This window comes from Sardina pilchardus, chromosome 8, assembly GCF_963854185.1.
Source record: "Sardina pilchardus chromosome 8, fSarPil1.1, whole genome shotgun sequence".
In the NCBI taxonomy this organism is placed as follows: domain Eukaryota; kingdom Metazoa; phylum Chordata; class Actinopteri; order Clupeiformes; family Clupeidae; genus Sardina; species Sardina pilchardus.
Window position 1 is genome coordinate 31,492,621 of NC_085001.1, and position 19,669 is coordinate 31,512,289.

The window sequence follows — 19,669 nt, forward strand, 5'->3', positions numbered from 1 at the left end:
AGCTAAAAGTTGTATCGTCAGACTCACAGAATGGCTGGATGAACGGGAAAAAGGTAAATATCAATTGTTTTGCTCGAGGGGAGGTGGAAAATGAGCTTATTTCCAAAAATGGCGGAATATCCCTTTAAACAAAACATCAAAACATCCTCTGGGCTTCAGTGGAGAGGCACTATCCAACTTCAAATTAGCCCACCGTTCAAAAGCCAGCATCCAGGATGATATGAGAGAGCATTGCTTACCTATGGCATTAACAGCTTGCATATCTAGAAAGACAGTATTAATGCTGAATACTATACACTCTTTGGAGTTATATTTCCAGACACTATCTTTTCCAGGAAAGGCCTTAAATATTTCAGGAAGACAATGCCAAACTGCATTATGTACATATTATAATAGCATGTCTCCATACTAGGAGTCCTGGTGCTGAAATGGCCTGCATGCAGTCCAGACCAGTCCACATTTGATGCACTATGAAATAGAAAGTAGACCCCAGACTATGGAGCAGCTGAAATCTCACATCAGTCAAGAATGGATGAAAATTCCATTCTCAAAAGACAAGCAACGGTTCCTAGATGTTTAGAGACTATTGTTACAGTAAAAGAAGAGGTAATGCAACACTATAGTAAACATGCTCCTGTCCAACTGTTTTGTAAAAGAAGAACATATATTTTCCAAAGCACAACAAGTGATGTGTTGTCTTTGCACTATACTCACACTGTGGCTGTAGGCTGTAGTAAGAGGTCAGCAGTCCAGAGGTTGCCGTTGCGTGACCAGGCTGATAATGTGGTGCTTTCCTGTACATGTAATTTGAGTTGAAGACCTGCGATTGTGTGTGTGTGTGTGTGTGTGTGTGTGTGTGTGTGTGTGTGTGTGTGTGTGTGTGTGTGTGTGTGTGTGTTTGTATGTGTGTGTGGTGTGTATTTTCCAGGGTCAACCTCTGAGGTGTGTGACTATGGAGACACAGACAAGGCCTTGGAGATCGAAGAGTAATGACATAAGCACCCCTGTACCTGAGCCAAGAGGGAAGTGGAGGGATGGCGTGAGCAGGGACAGAGGACATCACAGGAGAAGGAGTCAGAGGGAGGAGGAGAGGACAGGGGTCACAAGAGAAGGAATCAGAGGGAGGAGGAGAGGGTGGGAGTCACAAGAGAAGGAATCAGAGGGAGGAGGAGAGGGTGGGAGGGGGAGAGGAAGAGCATGAAATACGCGGAGGCCAAAGGGAATAGGAGAACTACACTCTACTCTAAATTCTACTTCTTCTGACCACTTACCTTTTGCAATTATAATACACCGCCTATAGCCTATAAACAAAACACTCAAAACACACAGAGACACAAGATACACCTCTGTTTTATTTTGACTGGACAAAATGTGACTGTGTTTGAGTGCGCGCATGTGTTTCTGAGGACACAAATGAAACAGCAGTTGTCGGGACAAGACCCATCTCTGTTAGAGATTAACCAGCCACTATGAGTGATCAATACACCTGATCAGTCCGTCTGACCGATAACTCTTACCAGTCCCACAATAAATCAATGGAGGCATGATCCATTCTGATAAATAAAAAAACATAAATACAGTAGTCATAAATCAAATGCACTTGATCAAGTTCTGTGAAAATTAAATATGTATCTTTGAAACGTACTGAATCCATCAGAATTCAGAAAACAGCAGATGGCATGACAGGAAATTAAAAATATATATTAAAACAACTATATTGGCATTGATTGTCTTCAGATCTTCCCACTAAATCTTAACAATACTCATATTCACATCCTACCTATATTAACATGGTCTATATGAATATACATATATTTATGTATTCACATTTAATCTTGATTCTTCACATTCTTTCATAGACATTAAAATCTGATAATTTCATTTTCCATTGCACATTTGCCACAGGCCCATATTTCATATTTTGTACAACACATTCCCACCCAAAGGAGGAGCACAGAATAAGAACAGACAGGGCATGTGAAGCCCTAGGCTGTGTCTAACCTATCACTGTTACAGACAGTGCCGTTCTTCATGACCACAACTGAAAAACTTCACTCTAGAACTGAAAAACTTCACTTATTGGCTGGCTGTGAAGAGGCCTATAATGAAAGCTAAACAGTGGCTAGATGTGTAATGATGCAATTTACTGTATTTTCAACAATAGGAGTGTTATTTCCAATAGTCTGTTTAACCATTCTTAAAGCCACACAAACAGCTAGAACTCACCTGCCTCTCAACCGACATATACAACAGGCTCGTTCTATACATGCACTCCATGCACACATGCACACATGTAGATACACACACGCACAAGCACACACGCACGCACACACGCATGAACACGTTCGCACACACGCACACAGACAGACAAGAGTTCTCAGTGCCTTCAAATAATTGTACAATCTTTAAACTTCTACTGTATGCCTTTAGTAATTGATTTACAATTAGTGGATTCAACGCAAAATATTGTGGCAATATGTAAAAGAAAGCCTTCTTGTTCTGAGTTCTCCCCCTCTTTTCTGACAATGTGTGAACCATTCCTCCTTCTTTTACTGTTTCTGTTTCTCTAACTTGTTTTATTTTTTTAATTTGTTTGATAATTTTAACACTGACATGTAGTAAAGGTCAGCCACAGTAATGCACAGCACCAGACTAGGAGTCAAGTGCGGCAAACCATGCAAGCACACATCCACACATCCACACACCCATACATTCTCTATCTCTCACATACTGTCAAGTTACATTACGACTGCACAAACTGTCCTACTGTACAGCTAAAGACAGAGGTACAATACTGTATATTTGGATGGTGCACTGAGGGTGTCACACTACAGCCATCACACGACAACTACACCGCCCCCTACTCATGACTAACCCAGAGAGAAGGACAGAGGCAGAGAGAGAGAGAGAGAGAGAGAGAGAGAGAAAGAGAGGGGTCAGAAAAGAGCACAACATTTTTACAACAGGTTACGGATTCTAGAAAATCCTAGACTAGGCTAATCCTAGAGTATACTCAAACTAAGTTCAGATGAACAGCTAACAGGGACACAAATCAATGGAAAATGAGCTGAACTCCACAAGCTTCAACGTGAAAGTCTATTACACACCAACTACCTGACAGGGACGTGACCTCACAGGACATGACCTCACAGGATATGACCTCATAGACCTTGACTTCACAGGCTTCAGCAGAACCTCTATTCTGGAGCGGAATGCTCATCGAAGCTCCTGAGAGAGCAGAGAACAGCGTAGCCCAGCGGAGGGCTCAGGGTTCAAAGTTGAGGGGTCAGGAAGGACACCAAGAACAAACAAACGCTAGGCCACAACAGTATGTTTCCCCACGTTTCTTTTCTACTTGGCTAGGGTGCTGTTCTTGACTTGGATACCTGATTTTTTTTTTGCATTTTCCTCCTTCAGGTGTGCCTTCTACAGAGCACCTTGCATGCTGCCTTCACAGCTTCTTAAGAGAGAGAAAAAGGTTCTGGGTAGCAAAAGGCAGACATTTTGTTGCCTGGGGCAACCAGATTTGGTCGACCCTAACCATTTCCGTGGAGACGGCACATTGTGTGCCAGGGCTCCCAGCCAAAGAGACTGGAGCACCTCAGGCCTGAATAGATGTCTCGGGCACTAGGACAATGACTCGGTAGAAGTCACGGCAGAATTATATAAAGGCAAAACTGGACTTGCAGTTTACTGGATTCATTTTCAGGGCCTGTCCGGGAGACGTTTCCTGCTACGCTCATAAATGCTCATCTTTCCGCTTAGCTGCCGAGAGGCCTCTCAGAGCACCGCCAGCATGTCAGGTCCAGGTCTGACAACACTCACACACAGAGAGACACGGACACCGCTACTGAGAGAGACTGGACAATACAGGCCGCCCAACGCAGCCACCTGAGACATAGAGAGAGTGAATGACATAGAGAAAGTGAGGGATGGAGGGAGAGAGGGAGCAAGGGAGAGAGAGTGGAATGGCAGGAGGGGGGGTGAGGGTGACCACAGGCTGAGGCTCGAGGCCTCCTCCCTGCCCTGCCTAACAGGAGCCCACCCTCAACTCTCATACAGAGTTCTCACACACACAGCATGGCGCGGCACAGTGCGGCCAACGGACCTATGACGAGCCAGCCTCTCCGGCCTTGCCAGCTTCGCCAGCCTCTCCGGCCTCGCCAGCCTCGCCAGCCTTGCCAGCCTTGCCAGCCTCGCCGGCCGCTGGCTCCCCGGCCTCAGGGGCCTCCGCCGGACTCTTCACTTTGCTGCTCTTGGGCTTGTGGCCGTGGCGCCCCTTGCGCTTGGGCTTGACGCTGGGGGAGGCGGAGCCTCGGGACGGGGAGGGGCTGCTGCTGCTGCTGCGGCGCTTGGGGGCCCCGTCGGGGCTGGAGGGCCGCGAGCCCCCGTCCACCGTGCCGTCGTCCGAACTGAAGTCAGAGCTGTCGGACGGACTGACCCCTCCAGGACTGGACGTGGGCAGAGAGATCTAAGAGGAACAGGGAGCAAGACACTTTACTTAGAAATCAGAAACACTAATTCCTAATGGAGAATCAGTACCACACTGTGAAGAAATCATGTGTGAGAGGTTACGGTGAATGTAAGAAGGTGATTAAGAGTGCAGTAAACAAGAAAGGCTGAGGTTAGGGTGGGGCAGAGAGATATGTAGCGCCTGCGTAGCTGCAGCGTAGTTCTGCCGGGTATACTTAATACGTCATTCATTCATTACCTTCGACCAATCACCAGGCTACATTGGCTTTATTAATGACTCTGCCCAGGCACCTGCCTTGTTGCTTTCAGGTGCCGATTTTCGATGTTCTCCCTCACGACGAGGGTCACGGTTCATTCGCCTATAGCCGCCTTCACGCTACACGTTACTTCCTAATGGCTAATGCCACTTCAATGTTGCATCAAATTCTTAGCGGACGTAGTCTACGAACTCGAGTAGCCTACCGGGAGTCGGCTAACACAGCGTCGTCGCAGAAGAGGCAAGTTAACAGTTTACTGAAAGATCTTTACCTCGTAGCACTCTGGTTTCATGCGCCAAGATAGCTCACTCTTGTTGACTTCTGCAAGCCCTCACAACCCGCGTCAAATGTGATGCAGTCTGATCTGGGAATCTCTCGCTTTCATGCGGTTTATAATCCACGGATAATTCGCACTCTTCCGTAATTGCTCTAACCCGTCGAGAGGGTCTATCTTCATACCTCAGGCTAGCCCAATCCAAACAACATTTACGTTAGAAACGCCGATTCAACTAGGCCTACATTCCTAGCTCACATTTATCCACAAACACTTGTTATAGGCCATGTTTTGTTTGCACTATCTTAATCAGGCGTAGCCAGTAAAGGCATGTTCACATTCGCGTATGATACGACGGATTTCGACTAGCTAGCTGCTATCGGTTAACACGTTAGCCCGTCACGCTTAGGCTACTCAACGCGATTACCTGAACTTTAGCATTACGCTCATTTACACCTTTAACTCGTAATGATAATCGCCGGCTTCACCAAGCGCTACTACAATCAACGCATGTTTAAAAGTTATTCCAATTAATATTCGTGACATTTCGCCATGGCCCCGGTTTCGCTAATTAGCCCGTCTCTGTTGGCTGTGTCGTGGGATTCGCTTAATGCTCCACTGGCGTCGGTAGTGGTACTGTTTGTCTTACGGTAGGCTTGCTGTCCAGGAGACGGCCCGTCGGCTACAGCATAGAAGCGTTGCTCCAGTCTGTTGCGGTCTATCCGCGTTCTTCGAATTCTTTCCTTCCACGGAATCCATTATCGGCAACAGGCCTCGCTGTAGGCTCCTGCACGTCGCTCGTCATTCGTCTGGATTCTCATATTAATCTACTTCTACTCGCAGGTTACTTAATTATCACGCATCGTCGTCTACTCGCTAATCGACTATAGGTACGAGGCCATGTCGCAGTTTAACTAGCTGCTGGCCTACACAGCTAAGACAAAATACCCAGACTTCGATTTGGACATTCATTCACCTCGGCATATCCCACGGCGCCTGAAGGCAGCAACATTCGGTCATTGCGTGACATTCTCACAGCCTTTTAATCAATGAAATCTCTCTCAGGTAGTCATGATTCATGAACATTGTGGAAAACTTTACAGCTTGTTAAGCCTCATCCAGATGCATAGCCATCATATCACAATCATGATTAGGGTTCAATTATCACCATGTAATCTCAAGTCATCATATCAATCATGCGGTCTCCATAGTAACTGTCAATCATGCTGTCTTTTGACCATGCGGCTCGAACTTTATCGTCTTATAGCGGAACTCATATAGCCGACTCTCACAATCCTAGTCAGAATGTGAGTCTGAATCTCATCCATTCAGCTGTGATTACTGGGAGTGTTCAACCAATACAGAGCGATGGCTCTGCACTCACTGGATAGACCTCACCAAACAGAGCAACGAAATAACCAATAATGTAGCCTAGGCTTCATCTTCTGGTCTTTACCACATATTGGTTGGTCTAAGTGTTCAGAAATCGTTGTGCGAATCAGTGAGGCCTAACTGCATGGAAAAAATATGCATCCATAGCGTTTCTGTTGCAATCAAAATCAACCAAGGAGTGGACGTCACTGTCGTTCATCTGTCCATCATCGTGTAAAGCCTGCCCTGACAGTTTAATCAGTATGTTCAGCTCTGGGTTGAAAATAGTTCTGCTCTAACGGAGCTATGCCAGACCTAACTTCCCGCTGGAAAATGATGTAGGCGGGGCCAAATTCGGCTCCATCCAGGCTAGAACTCACCGGTCTCTCCACTGTAGGCCTACATTAACTTACTAATTAGCTATGGTCGTACTTGCGGTTACGTATTTTCATCGGTCTCGGTTCTGATATTATCGTTATGTCATTTTACTCAACGTGCAGCCTATCCTACCATGCCTAAGTTTAGTTAATCTCATCACGTCATAGACTTCATCGTGTATCGCGTGTCATGCATTGATTCATGGCGTGAAATCAAATTCCTCATCATGGTATGCAAATCCATGCTATACATCTCGGCATAGGCTACTCTCAAAGCTCGGCGTACGAGCGTACGAGCAATCAGCGCATCATGCTGAGCTGCCCTATGTCAGATGGGCGATCGTTCTCGTGTGTCGAGTTGCGGAAGGCTACCTAGAAACGGGAGCCGCCTTGCCAGTCTGGCCTGCAGAGAAGGTCCACATTCGCAGGTATTCGTCTGGTCTCTCTCAGGCTAACGTCGGCCTTGCACTGTAGCCTCTGTTCATAAGATTATACAGTCGCTGACTAAACTCCAAGGCCGGTCAGATTGAGAGTCATACAGGAGCCACGGTGCGCTCCAGTCAACTGCATCATGCTACGTTAGGTGCTTATCTTGGTAAACAACTTGTAAATCATTGTACAATCTCCAATGAAAAGAGGGCAATCGGGGCACAGATTGCAGGACTTTTCTTAAACTCATGTCTCAGACGGCGTACTCAGGTGTTGAGCTACCATATTAGTTTCTCTCACAAATGTTGGATCACGCACTATCGCTCGACCATAAGCATCTTGTCATTGCATTAGTTCATTCAACTAGTCATGCTATCATATTCTATTGCATAGCATCACCTTATATCCATAGGTTAAAGAGGAACTATACAGGATTGGCGATTTCTTCTGGTTTCGGTTCGTTTTTAGTTTTCGCTCGTTTTATGCTTGCATTTCTCTGCAGAGCTTCCCCGACAGCTTTAGCGTGTATATCTATACATGTATAGGCTATATTTAAATAAATTGCAAGCGTGGTTCTTCGTCCCAGATTTCCAGACGTAAATGAGGAGCGATCGTCTCCTGCAGAAAGTGGCATAGGGTCTCTTTAAGTATTAATTAACCGTTGGTATCTTCCGGCTCGTGAAAATCCTTCGAATGTCATAGGCTACAATTACATGCCCACAAGTGCCAACGTTCCATCAAATACTTACTCGCTCGTTTGTTTTGGCACATCGCATAGTTACGCATGTCCTTGCTTTTGCTTTCTCAGAGGCATTAATGCGTGTCGGATGAGATTCCTTTTGCTACCTCGTAAAGTTTCTGATTTCGTTCTGCTAATGCACCTTTATCGGTCGTCCTTCGAGGGGTATTCCGAGAGCAAGGAGCTTAGGGTTAACTCGCCTTCAAACCTGCTCTCAGGTCTGATAGCTTCATCTTTATAGGATGGTAACCTCTCCCTGGTAGCCATAGCACATTGTCATGAGTTACACCATCATGATTCTAATCTGCCACGGATCCCCTTAACACCAATACGCTTTCTCCGGTAAATTTTCATTTAAGCAAGTTTCCTTGCCTTCTACCAACCCGTATACCTCATTCTCATTTTTTCTCGCAAGCTTATCAATCATCCATAATCATCATCCATAATCACAATCATCATCATCCATCATCCATAATCAACCATCATCCATCATCATCATCCATCATTATCTATTATTCATCATCATCCGTAATCATAATCATCCATCATCTATCATCATCATCCATCATTATCTATCATTCATCATCATCCGTAATCATAATCATCAATCATTCATCATCATCATCATCAATCATTCATCATCATCCTACATAATCATAATCATCATCATAAATTATCCATCATCATCATCCATCATCATCATCCATCATCATCCATCATAATCATCCATCATCATCAATCATTCATCATCATCCGTAATCATAATCATCAATCATCATCATCATCAATCATTTATCATCCTCCATAATCATAATCATCAATCATTCATCATCCTCCATAATCATCATCATCAATCATCAATCATCATCATCATCATCAATCATTATCATCATCATTCATCATCATCAATCATCAACGATATCAATAGACTCATGGCCAACTCGGGCCTTCGACTCATGGCCAACTCGGGCCCCCCACTCTATCTATTTACACTCTAGCCTCACTCTATCTACAGCACTGTCTATTGGCACATGGTTATAGTTCTGTAAATACAAACACTTCCTCAGCAACAATGAGCATTTCATAATCCTCATACCTTTACTTGCAAATACTGGTGGTGGTTACTTAACTCAATTCTACTTTACTCAGTTTCTTGCTTTATACTGGACCCCAAGAATTACCTCAACTCGCACAGCCGGCACCTTAAATAATGGGTCCAAGCAGTGGTAAATTATCCCATGTCCTCACTGCCCTTTCTTCAGTCTCATACGATCACAAAATCACTCAACTGTTATTAATCACTTATCACTTCTCAATCATTATCAATAGTCATCATCAATCCTCATCATCAATCGTACCAATCGACTCATGGCCAACTCGGGCCTTCGACTCATGGCCAACTCGGGCCTTCCACTCGTACAACAACTTGACCTGACTCGACTTCAGTCGTTCAAAACAATTAAAAGGTGCTAGGCCTTCTTGATGCCCCTTTCCAGGTTAGTCGTTTTAAATTACTTATAGTATCACATGTCTTCTAATCATTCATTATATTCATTGAGATCACTTGGCCTGTAGCTAAGGACTGCCCTGTAGATCTTCAGATCTAAAGACGGTCAAGTGATGCCATTCGGCTAAGGTTTCTATGCCAATTTATGACTTACTTCATATACCTACATTCTCTCGCTCTTTCAGTTTAACAGGATAATAAAACATAAGCTGTTTAATATTGTTCTTTATTTCAGTGAAGATGATCCAGCTAAGCTTCCAGTAACCTTATTTTTGGGGGTAGGCTTCGCCCTCATTCAGTGAAGACGATCCAGCTAAGCTTCCAATGGGTAACTTATTTTTGGGGGTAGGCTTCGCCCCTGCTTCTCGTTCCGGCAGGATTTGCCAGGGTCCGCACACTCAGTGACCTGGACCTAGGACGGGGCCTACGCCAAAGACTCTCATTGTTGCTAATTTCTATTCTGATTAAAATCTTTGTTAACTTCAGTTATGTCTCTGAGTATTCCTGGCTGAAATGTAGCGCCTGCGTAGCTGCAGCGTAGTTCTGCCGGGTATACTTAATACGTCATTCATTCATTACCTTCGACCAATCACCAGGCTACATTGGCTTTATTAATGACTCTGCCCAGGCACCTGCCTTGTTGCTTTCAGGTGCCGATTTTCGATGTTCCCACCCTCCCTCCCTAATCACCACCAGGTTGGTCCTCGTCCAGTTGTCCAGGGGGTAGGCTTCGCCCCTGCTTCTCGTTCCGGCAGGATTTGCCAGGGTCCGCACACTCAGTGACCTGGACCTAGGACGGGGCCTACGCCAAAGACTCTCATTGTTGCTAATTTCTATTCTGATTAAAATCTTTGTTAACTTCAGTTATGTCTCTGAGTATTCCTGGCTGAACTAAGAGGAACAGGGAGCAAGACACTTTACTTAGTAATCAGCAAAACTAATGTCATCCTAAAATCAGTCCCACACTGTAAGAAGGTGATGAAGGAGTGCAGTGAAAAAGAAAGGATGAGGTTAGGGTGAGGTGTCCAGATGGTAGACATGCCAGTTAGCATACAAGAGGGAGCCACTACATGGACATGGACAGGGCTCTGGGGAGGAGCTTCAGGTGAAGCAGTGGGATGGATCACCTGGAAAGGCTCTGTCATGCCAACTATGGTACTGGTGTTGTTGCTGTAGTAACCCAGGATGAAGTCTCCAGAGCCCTTGGGCAACTCCTCCTCGGGAAAGGTCACCTACAGAGAGGGAAAGGGAATTATTCACAAGTTCACTGTGCACAAGTGTGTGTGGCCATTTGCGGTCATGTTTGTTTATGTGTGTTTGTCTTTACCTCGTGCTCCTTCCTTAGGTAGTCCGCCTCTTCCTGCTTGGCCCAGGTATAGCCAACATAGTCCTTATGATGCTTAAAGCCCACCTTGAAAGCAAACACACGCACACACACTCTCAGTGCACACACAGAGAAATATTAAAGTGACAGAAGCCCAGAGGCCATTGAGCTGAAGCACGCATACAGAGGCCTGATCTACCTTGTAAAGGCCAATCCAGTCCCAGGAGCTGCGTCCAAAGTTGGGCGTGACCTTGAAGCGCACCACAGCGTCAGACACCTCCCGCCACTCGTCCTCCACAATCAGAGTGATCAGAGGGATGTCCACCTTATACGGGAACTACGGAGACAACACACACCGCTTTGGAACACAGTGGAAAAGAAACAAGCCAGCCCTGAGAGTCTAAATAGCTGAATGAGAATCAATCCCATTGGTTATCAACTGTTGGGGCATTTAAGTTTCCTGTTTTGGACCCCAAAGTATAAATCCGTAAATGGTGGATCTGAATCTGGATGACTGGCATGACACGAGTATGAGAACCGAAAGGAATGAAAACTGAGCTCTTCACCCATTACCCATCACCTACAGTATCACCCATAACCTAATCACCTAAAGCCATATTTTAATCACATACCATTATATCTAATCTGACTTCATAGATTACTGTAGAAATAACATAGCAATTTTCATGGCACCCTTGAGAGTCTGTGTATGTGTGTGTTTTTGTGTGTGTATGCATGTGTGTTAAGGTTAGTGCATTACTGTGTTAGTGTGTACTTCTGTATGTATAATATCTGCATGTCTATATGCATGTGTGTGTGTGTGAGGAGGGTGCTGACCTGCAGGGTGAAGATGGAGGCCACAGGCTTGTGGTCACTGCAGGTGTACTCCATGTGGCTGCGGTAGAAGTGCTGAGTGACCCGCGTGCCGCTGCTCAGCCCGCTGCTCAGGCCCGACAGGGAGTGGCGCTTGCTGTTTCCCACCACAGGGGGCGCCGTGGCACGCAAACGCCACAAGATGCGGTCTGTCCACGCCGGCTTACGCTTCTTACCGCTGCAGGGGAGCGCAGAGGGCAGGAGTCGGAGAAGAGACTAAAGACTGAAGACTGACCACCATCTGCACCACTGACATGCTACCAACTTCTGAGCACATATTTGCTATTGCACTGATGGATCCATTGACAATCATCATCAACTATTGATCCATTATCAATCACCATCCCACCTATAGAGCTATTTATAAATATACATACTGTAATTACACTTACACATAGCCATTCTGCTGCTCTTCATACTACTTTATATCCACCCTACACACTTATCCTACACACAGAGGGGAACAGAGGCAGAGAGAGAAGCAGACAGGAGAACATACCTGGTGTCATAAGTGTTTGTCCCCACATCAAACTTGTAGGTGGGGGAGAATTTCAGTGGCCCCTCGTGAAAGCCCTCCAGCACGGTCTCACTGTCCTTAGCCATATTCAACTGAGAGACACAAGACATCAGAGAGACATGGACTTCACTTCACTGTTTACATTCATACACACGATTGAGCAATACAGAAGAGAGATTAAATGCCTGTCTGTACTGTTACAGTACAGCTATGTTGTATACTGACAAGCAACTTCATTGGACATTGTAACAGCACCACCCAGTGGTGTCTCCTAAACCAGCAAGACCTGTTCGTACAGTAGCAAAATGAGCTACATCACTATGATTATTCATTTAAATCTAATACATTTTTCAGTCTCAAATCAAGAATTTTCAATTGGCAGTTAATAAAATAAATTGCGTAAGTTGCTATCATAAACCTATGTGTGTGTGTGTGTGTGTGTGTGTGAGAAAGAGAGAGTGAGAGGAAGAGAGAGAGAGTGTGTGTCTGCATGTTATTGATGCAATCAGCACATGGGCATTCCCACTGGCTGTACATTATGCTCCACTGCATGCACAAACACACCTGGTCTTTCTCCCACAGGCCGGTCAGCTTGTTGGCGTCGATGGCTCCCTTCACCACGTGCATGTCCAGATCATCAATGCGGAAGTTGAGATCTCCAAACCAGAACACCACACTGCAGACCACAGGTGAAATACCGGTTCACACCGCCCGCAGCAGTTGAGGGAGAGGGTGTATGTGTGTGATGAACTAACATGCCTGCTTTTGCATTAGTTATGCATGCATCTGTGTGAATGCTTTCATTTGTGCCGCTGCACTTCACTGAGAATGCACATTAACACATCCATATAAGTGTGTGTGCGGAGAGAAAGTATGCCTACATACATACATGCCACCATACATCATGTTTACACATGCGGCAAGCCCCATAAACACATAAGTGTTAGTATGTACAAGCACAGAGTATTTATGTGCATGCCTCTGGGTATGCCTGCGTATCTGTATCTCTGTGTGTGTGTGTGTGTGTGTGTGCATGTACAGTATGTGTGAGTGTGCACTTGTATGTGTGTACTTAAGTGTGTATGTCTGTGTGTGTCTGCAGGCATGTTTACCTATGGGTGTGTGCATGCATGTGTGTGCGTGTGCGCGCGAGACACTCACTCGTGGTCGAGCACGCCCATGGCCACCTGGCCCTCGAACTGCTGCTGCTGCAGGATGCTCTCAAAGTCGTCCATGCGCTGCTCCGAGTTCTCCATGTGAGCCGGGAGGTGGCAGTTGAGGAAGCAGATCGAGTGGCCAAACACCGTCATGCGCGCGCTCACCCCACCTTTATTACCCTGAGGGCAGCAAGGACACACAGCAGAGTCTGGCTAGCACACACAAGACTGGTGGGGGGGCAACAGAGCAGACGACTGGGCCAGTACTGCGGCAGCTGCTTACAACAGGGCTATCAGCAGGGGGCAGTAGAATACAGTAACAGGGCAAGTGGTGCAATGTAGTTAGCGAGAGACATTAGCGATATGCTGACAAGAGGCTACAGAGCCCAGCTCTGATGGGAGAGGGATAAGAGAGCAGAGATCTACTGATGAGGAATCTACTGATGAGAGAACCTTTACCGTTATATTTACAACCCTTATAGAGATTGATGAACTGATAACAAAAATAGATGAGCCCTAAAAGACTAGTTTTCTCAGGGAGGTAGGGAGGGACTGTAGTGCTACTGTAGGTGAGGAGAGCTATAGGCTGCTGGCAGCAGGTGGCAGCAGTGGGCAGAGGAGGCCGGCGACGTTTGGAGACTCACCCAGATGCCACCCAGGCCGGTGCGGGTGGTCTCTGTCTGCACGCCCCGCAGGAAGGGCAGGTGGTAGTACTTAGCAAAGACGAGCAGCAGAACGCCCTGCATCCGCTGAGACGTCACCTGCAGGGACAGCAGGAGAGAGAGAGCGGCCGTGAAACAGAGAGATTAAACATGGCCGCAAGAGAGAGAGAGAGAGAGAAAGAGAGAGAGAGACAGAGAGAAAGAGAGAGAGACAGAAGCCGAGACACCAAGAGGCAAAGAGACTGCATAGGAGAAAAGACAAAGACATTTGCATGTAACTGAGAGCCCGTTCCTAGCCTACTGATAAAATAGTGGTCATCTGGAAAAAAACTGCCTTAAGAATGTGTGCATAACCAAATCAGAACATACGCAAATAGTGTGAGGTCATCTTCAAACCGTTCTCCTTTAACTGTGTTCTCCTCTAACACCTCTCTCTCTCTCTCTCTGTCTCTCTCTCTCTCTATGTGGTGTGTCTATCTGAGAGAGACGAAAAAGGGAGAGAGAAAGAGAGAGAGAGATGTGTTGATGTTGTTGGAGATGATTTGCATGTTGAGCAAATGTTGAGAAGGCCACTGCACATGGTCAAATGTCAGTATACACTTTACAAGACACATACACACACTAATACACAGTCACACACACACACACACACACACACACACACACACACACACACACACACACACACACACACACATGCACGCACACACACACATACACAGAGAGAGGGAGATTGATAAAGACTTGGTTCATTCTACGGTTAAATGTGCATTCATTGTGCATCAAAAACAAACTTACACACACACACACACACATAGATGCATGCATACATTTACATGAAGATATGCACAAACATGCATACAGATGAAGTCATGGACACAAATATCCAGATTCACACATATTCAAAAGCCTTGGGCAAATGGCTACGTCACACAAACACACAGAAACAATCACACACACACACACACACACACACACACAATTGTGGCTTCACACACACACACACACACACACACACACACACACACACACACACACACACACACACACACACACACAAACAGACAGAGACAGTCCTGTCACTGCATTTTGCCTTCAGGTGCTGGTGGAGTGGAGTGTATCTGTGAGTGAGAGAGAGCCTCCCGCATGCCCACTCTACCACTGGGTTACATAATTGTGTCTGCTGAACCATAAAGTGGACATAGGCTGTGTGGATATACGCCCATGTGTGAGTGTGTGTGCAAGTGTGTGTTTGTGGTTTGTGTCTACAAGCGTAAGTGTGCTTCCATGTGAGAAAGCCGGAATATGGGTTTGCCAATATGTAAATGTGTATTTATGTGTGTGTGTGTGTGTGTGTGTGTGTGTGTGTGTGTGTGTGCTAGTGTGTGTTTCTGTGTGTGTGTGCGTGCATGTGTGTGTGCGTTTGTGTGTGTGTGTGTGTGTGTGTGTGTGTGTGCTCATGGTTGAATCTTTTTCTGGTAATGAAGGGAAATTGAGCTCTGATGACTCTGTGTGTGTGTGTGTGTTTGTCTTTGTAACTGTGTGTGCTGATCCATAAGACCTTGTGTGTGTTGGTGTGTGTGTGTGCAAGAGAGACAGAGAGGCCCTTGGGTAGTAAAATGAAGTGAAGACTGCTGTGGGACTGTGGGACTAATTAGTCTTTGTGCGACCAGGAGGATGACGATGCACATCTTTCAATAATTCACAGTGTGTTTCATTAATGTTTCATAGTTCATGTGAATGTGTGAGTACATGTTACTATGTACATGAATGTTTTGAGCCATTTTGCACATGTGTGTGTTTGTGTGTGTATATGTGTGTGTGTATGTGTGTGTAAGTGAAAGAGAGAGAGAGTGAAGAGAGAATGTCTGTAAGCGTGTGGCATGCTGACCAGCACGTATCCGAAAGGGCCAAGTCTGTCCATGAAGACCTCACTCCACTGGTCAGTGAAAAGCACATCTTTCAGACGCTTGTTAATCATAGAGTTCACTTCCTGCAGCCTGAGAGGTGAAGAGAAGAGAGAAGAGAGAGAAAGAGAGAGAAAGGAATGAAGAGAGAAAGGGAAATGAAGGGTACAAGAGCACAGCTACTTCACTAGCACCTCATACCACACAGCAACATACAGTACATGCAGCATACCAACCATGGTGCTTCTTGCTTGTGTTATGTTTGTGCTACTGACCCTATGATGCACATGTGTGTGTTGGATCTTACCCAATGATGTACATGTGTGTGTTGTATCTTACCCAATGATGTACATGAGTGTGTGTGTGTTGTATCTTACCCTATGATGTACATGTGTTGTATCTTACCCTATGATGTACATGTGTGTGTTGTATCTTACCCAATGATGTAAATGAGTGTGTGTGTTGTATCTTACCCTATGATGTACATGTGTTGTATCTTACCCTATGATGTACAGTACATGTGTGTGTGTTGTATCTTACCCTATGATGTACATGTCTGTGTTGCCATCTCCCACGTTGAGTCCCAGCAGTGAGGTGATGTCCTCAGGAGGCATGGCTGAGCCCACGTTCCATGTGATGACGTGTACCCTATCAGAGACGGCCACATCAGAGATCACATGACAGAATTACAGTCCTCCACTAGGACACCAGGTCAGCACAGAATCTTCCAGACAGCATGGATGGATGCACAGTCACAGCTCAAAAGGAAATATGTCAGAATATACAGTACACTCTCAAGCCCAACAAACTTGCAACCCCATGATCCACCCCCTACACACACAGACACACAGACACACAGACACACACACACACACACACACACACACACACACACACACACACACACACACACACACACACACACACACACACACACACACACACACACACACACACACACAAACACACTCTTATGCATAGCACACACAAATATGAGCAAGCCCACCTGAAGTCCTCCACCACCTGCGGCTGCGTGTCGGCCGTGCCGGCCACAGACATGGTCCTGTGTGCGTGGGCGTAGGCCTCGGCGGCTGCCCTGGGCGGGGGCTTGGAGGAGGGCGCCTGGGGCAGGGAGGCAGCGCGCATGGCCATGGGGCTGCGGCCCCCCACCTGGTGAACCGAGCCCTTCAGCGGGGGCTTGTGGGGCAGAGGGCCCCCCGAGGGGCCGGGCGCAGGAGGGGTGGCTGTGGGGGCAGAGGCAGGGGGCGCTGGGGAGTCATCCGGGATGGGTGCTGGGGCTGGGGCAGAGGCTGGGGCTGGGGCTGGGGCTGGGGCTGGGGCTGGGGCTGGGGCTGGGGCTGGGGCTGGGGCTGGGGCTGGGGCTGGGGCTGGGGCTGGGGCTGGGGCTGGGGCTGGGGCAGCTTCAGGAGCTACGGGCGGTTTGGACTCGGAGACGTCGATGGAGCCCTCCACATGGGCAGCCCTCTGAGGTCGCCGAGGGCGGGTGGGGGCCAGGAGAGGAGCCGGGAGGTCGATGACCGGCCCAGTGGACTCAGGGGGGGCAGCAGAGGACGTGCCGCCTGCAGCCGACCCAGTGGACACTACGGCTCCATCGGGCTGGCTCTGGTTCTGCTCAGGGTCCATCTCGCCTGGGAAAAGAGGCCAGCATTAGCCTGATACACACACACACACACACACACACACACACACACACACACTGTGTGTGTCACCACTAGTGTATGAGCCAAAATAACATTTGTTGTGTTGTGTATTACTGGCAGTGTGTGTATGGTTTTTTTTTATGTAGTAAGCATTATTCAGTTTCAGTCAGCTTCAAGAGAAGTCAGCGGTCTCTAGTCAGTTTCTAAAGAAAAACAGTGGTTTTACACATGGCGTGTGAGTATGCATAGATCCTCATCAAGCAGTTTCATAAGACCAGAGACTTCCTTATTCCTAACCCTACTACCAGGCTCCTTAAGTGTGCATGACTGCACGTCTAAGAGCACCCATGCAGACAGCACAGGCCACAGAGAGCTTCCGTTGCTGCAGCAGTAGCTGGTGGCAGTTCTACTGGTGCTCGGGAGAGCTCAGGGCCTTCACATGCCTACCATTGCCATACCATTTCACATGTGTGTGTGAGGGAGGGAGAGAAAGAGAGACGGAGAGCACCTCCACACACACCTAAATACACACGAGCATGCATTGGACAGACTAGTGTTGAAGAAGACGGGTAGAGGTCAGAAGTGAGCAGGGAGGCACTGAAATATGGATGGCCACCATAGCCAAGGTCACTGATTCACACTCGCTGTAAATCATCTCTGCTCATCTATAGCAGACGTAAATGCACCACACAGCAGCAGTATGAAAGGATGCAGTAACTCAAATTAACACCAGCAGCAATATTCACAAGCACTTCTAATGCAGTATTTAGCAACATGCCAAATACACAAAAGGGTTTTAGGAGATTATAAGTGTGTAATAACGCCAGGCACTATACATATGACACAAGGTACAACCTGAGCAGGGTCCACAGCAGTTTTCCAAAGATCTGGAGAATCCTATCTCGTATAGCAATTAAACAGTATCTTAACCTTAAGCCTACGTGCATTCATCAGACCAGAGCAATGCCGTCCCAACATGTCAAACATGTTCTCTGTTCCTCTGATATCAGGCTTTTAAAGGGCCCCAGAAGAGGGATTAGTTTCCCAGCCAAGGAGATAATTGTCGGAGACGCTCTTCAAGTCTCCTCCTTCTCTAAAAACAATATACCGTAATGAGACATGTGCACATGGGACTACACACCCATGCACACACGTACGTATGCACCCACGCACACAGACACACACACACACACACAGACACACACACACACACACACACACACACAAACACACACCACACACACAAACACACAAACACCCAGACACAAACACACACACACACACGCTTGCTTCGCCCTGAAAGCTAACACAGATACCTTTGTTCTCTTATTTACAGCTTCTGCACCTCCCATTAGTGTTAAAGATTAATCTCAACCTAGTGCGTGAGTTTGCATATATTTCCATGAGGATATCTCCTGTGGTGAAATGGGGCCTCCAGTAATGGGAATGTTGCTGTGAGACAAACCTTCCTGCCAATAGCGCTGACTGGAGCAGGATTGTGAGAGAAATGGAAATGTATGGGCAGAGAGGAGGAGAGGGGGAGAGAGAGGGGGAGAGAGAGAGAGGGAGAGAGACGAGCAGAGAGGGCGACAGAAGAACTGGGATGGAGAGGGAGGCGCAAATAGGACTCATTTGTCTCACTTGTAATTGCTTTGGCAACATGCGGAACACTTGTATTGCCAATGAGGCGCTTTTCAAATGGAGAGTGAGGGAGAGGAGAAAGGGAGCGAGAGAGAGAGAGAGAGAGAGAGAGGGGGGGGTGGGTGGAGCTGGAACATGTTTGACAGCAGAGGAGATGGACACAGAGAAGGCTTGGCTAATCTCACCACAGATGCCAGAACCAGGGCAATCCGTTCATTTCCAATTTCATTATAAAACAGTGATTAGCTTGACGGATAGATGAATAGATAGATAAACAGAGAGAGAGAAGGAGAGATAGAGAGAGAGAGAAGAAGAAGAAGAGAAGCAGAAGCTAAGCAGATGAGAGTTAGTATTTAGGTATCTTTGGTAGAGGCAGGAACAGCCCTGGAGGTCTGAGCTGTTTTTGTCCTGCTGTTGAGTGATTTGATTGGCAGGTGGTGAGACAGGAGAGAACAGACAGGATGCCAGCAAGCTTCCCTCAGACTGTCCCTTAAGATAAC

General features: G+C 46.8%; 1 protein-coding gene and 1 long non-coding RNA gene across 2 annotated transcripts; one reads left to right on the top strand and one right to left on the bottom strand.

Moving 5' to 3' along the window:
- Window positions 1-1,332: 1,332 nt before the first annotated feature.
- inpp5jb (inositol polyphosphate-5-phosphatase Jb) lies at window positions 1,333-17,141 on the bottom strand. Its single transcript, XM_062543614.1, has 12 exons — window positions 16,874-17,141; window positions 16,408-16,515; window positions 15,852-15,960; window positions 13,943-14,059; window positions 13,303-13,478; window positions 12,706-12,817; window positions 12,124-12,233; window positions 11,589-11,802; window positions 10,951-11,088; window positions 10,755-10,838; window positions 10,555-10,659; window positions 1,333-4,471 (listed from the first exon to the last, which is right to left on the bottom strand). Exons 1-12 carry the CDS (start codon window positions 17,017-17,019, stop codon window positions 4,109-4,111), a joined length of 1,782 nt encoding a protein of 593 aa, XP_062399598.1. The 5' UTR covers window positions 17,020-17,141; the 3' UTR covers window positions 1,333-4,108.
- On the top strand, window positions 6,085-10,290 carry LOC134089230 (uncharacterized). Its single transcript, XR_009940032.1, has 2 exons — window positions 6,085-9,416; window positions 9,496-10,290. It is a non-coding gene; the product is annotated as an uncharacterized LOC134089230 (long non-coding RNA).
- Window positions 17,142-19,669: the final 2,528 nt, after the last annotated feature.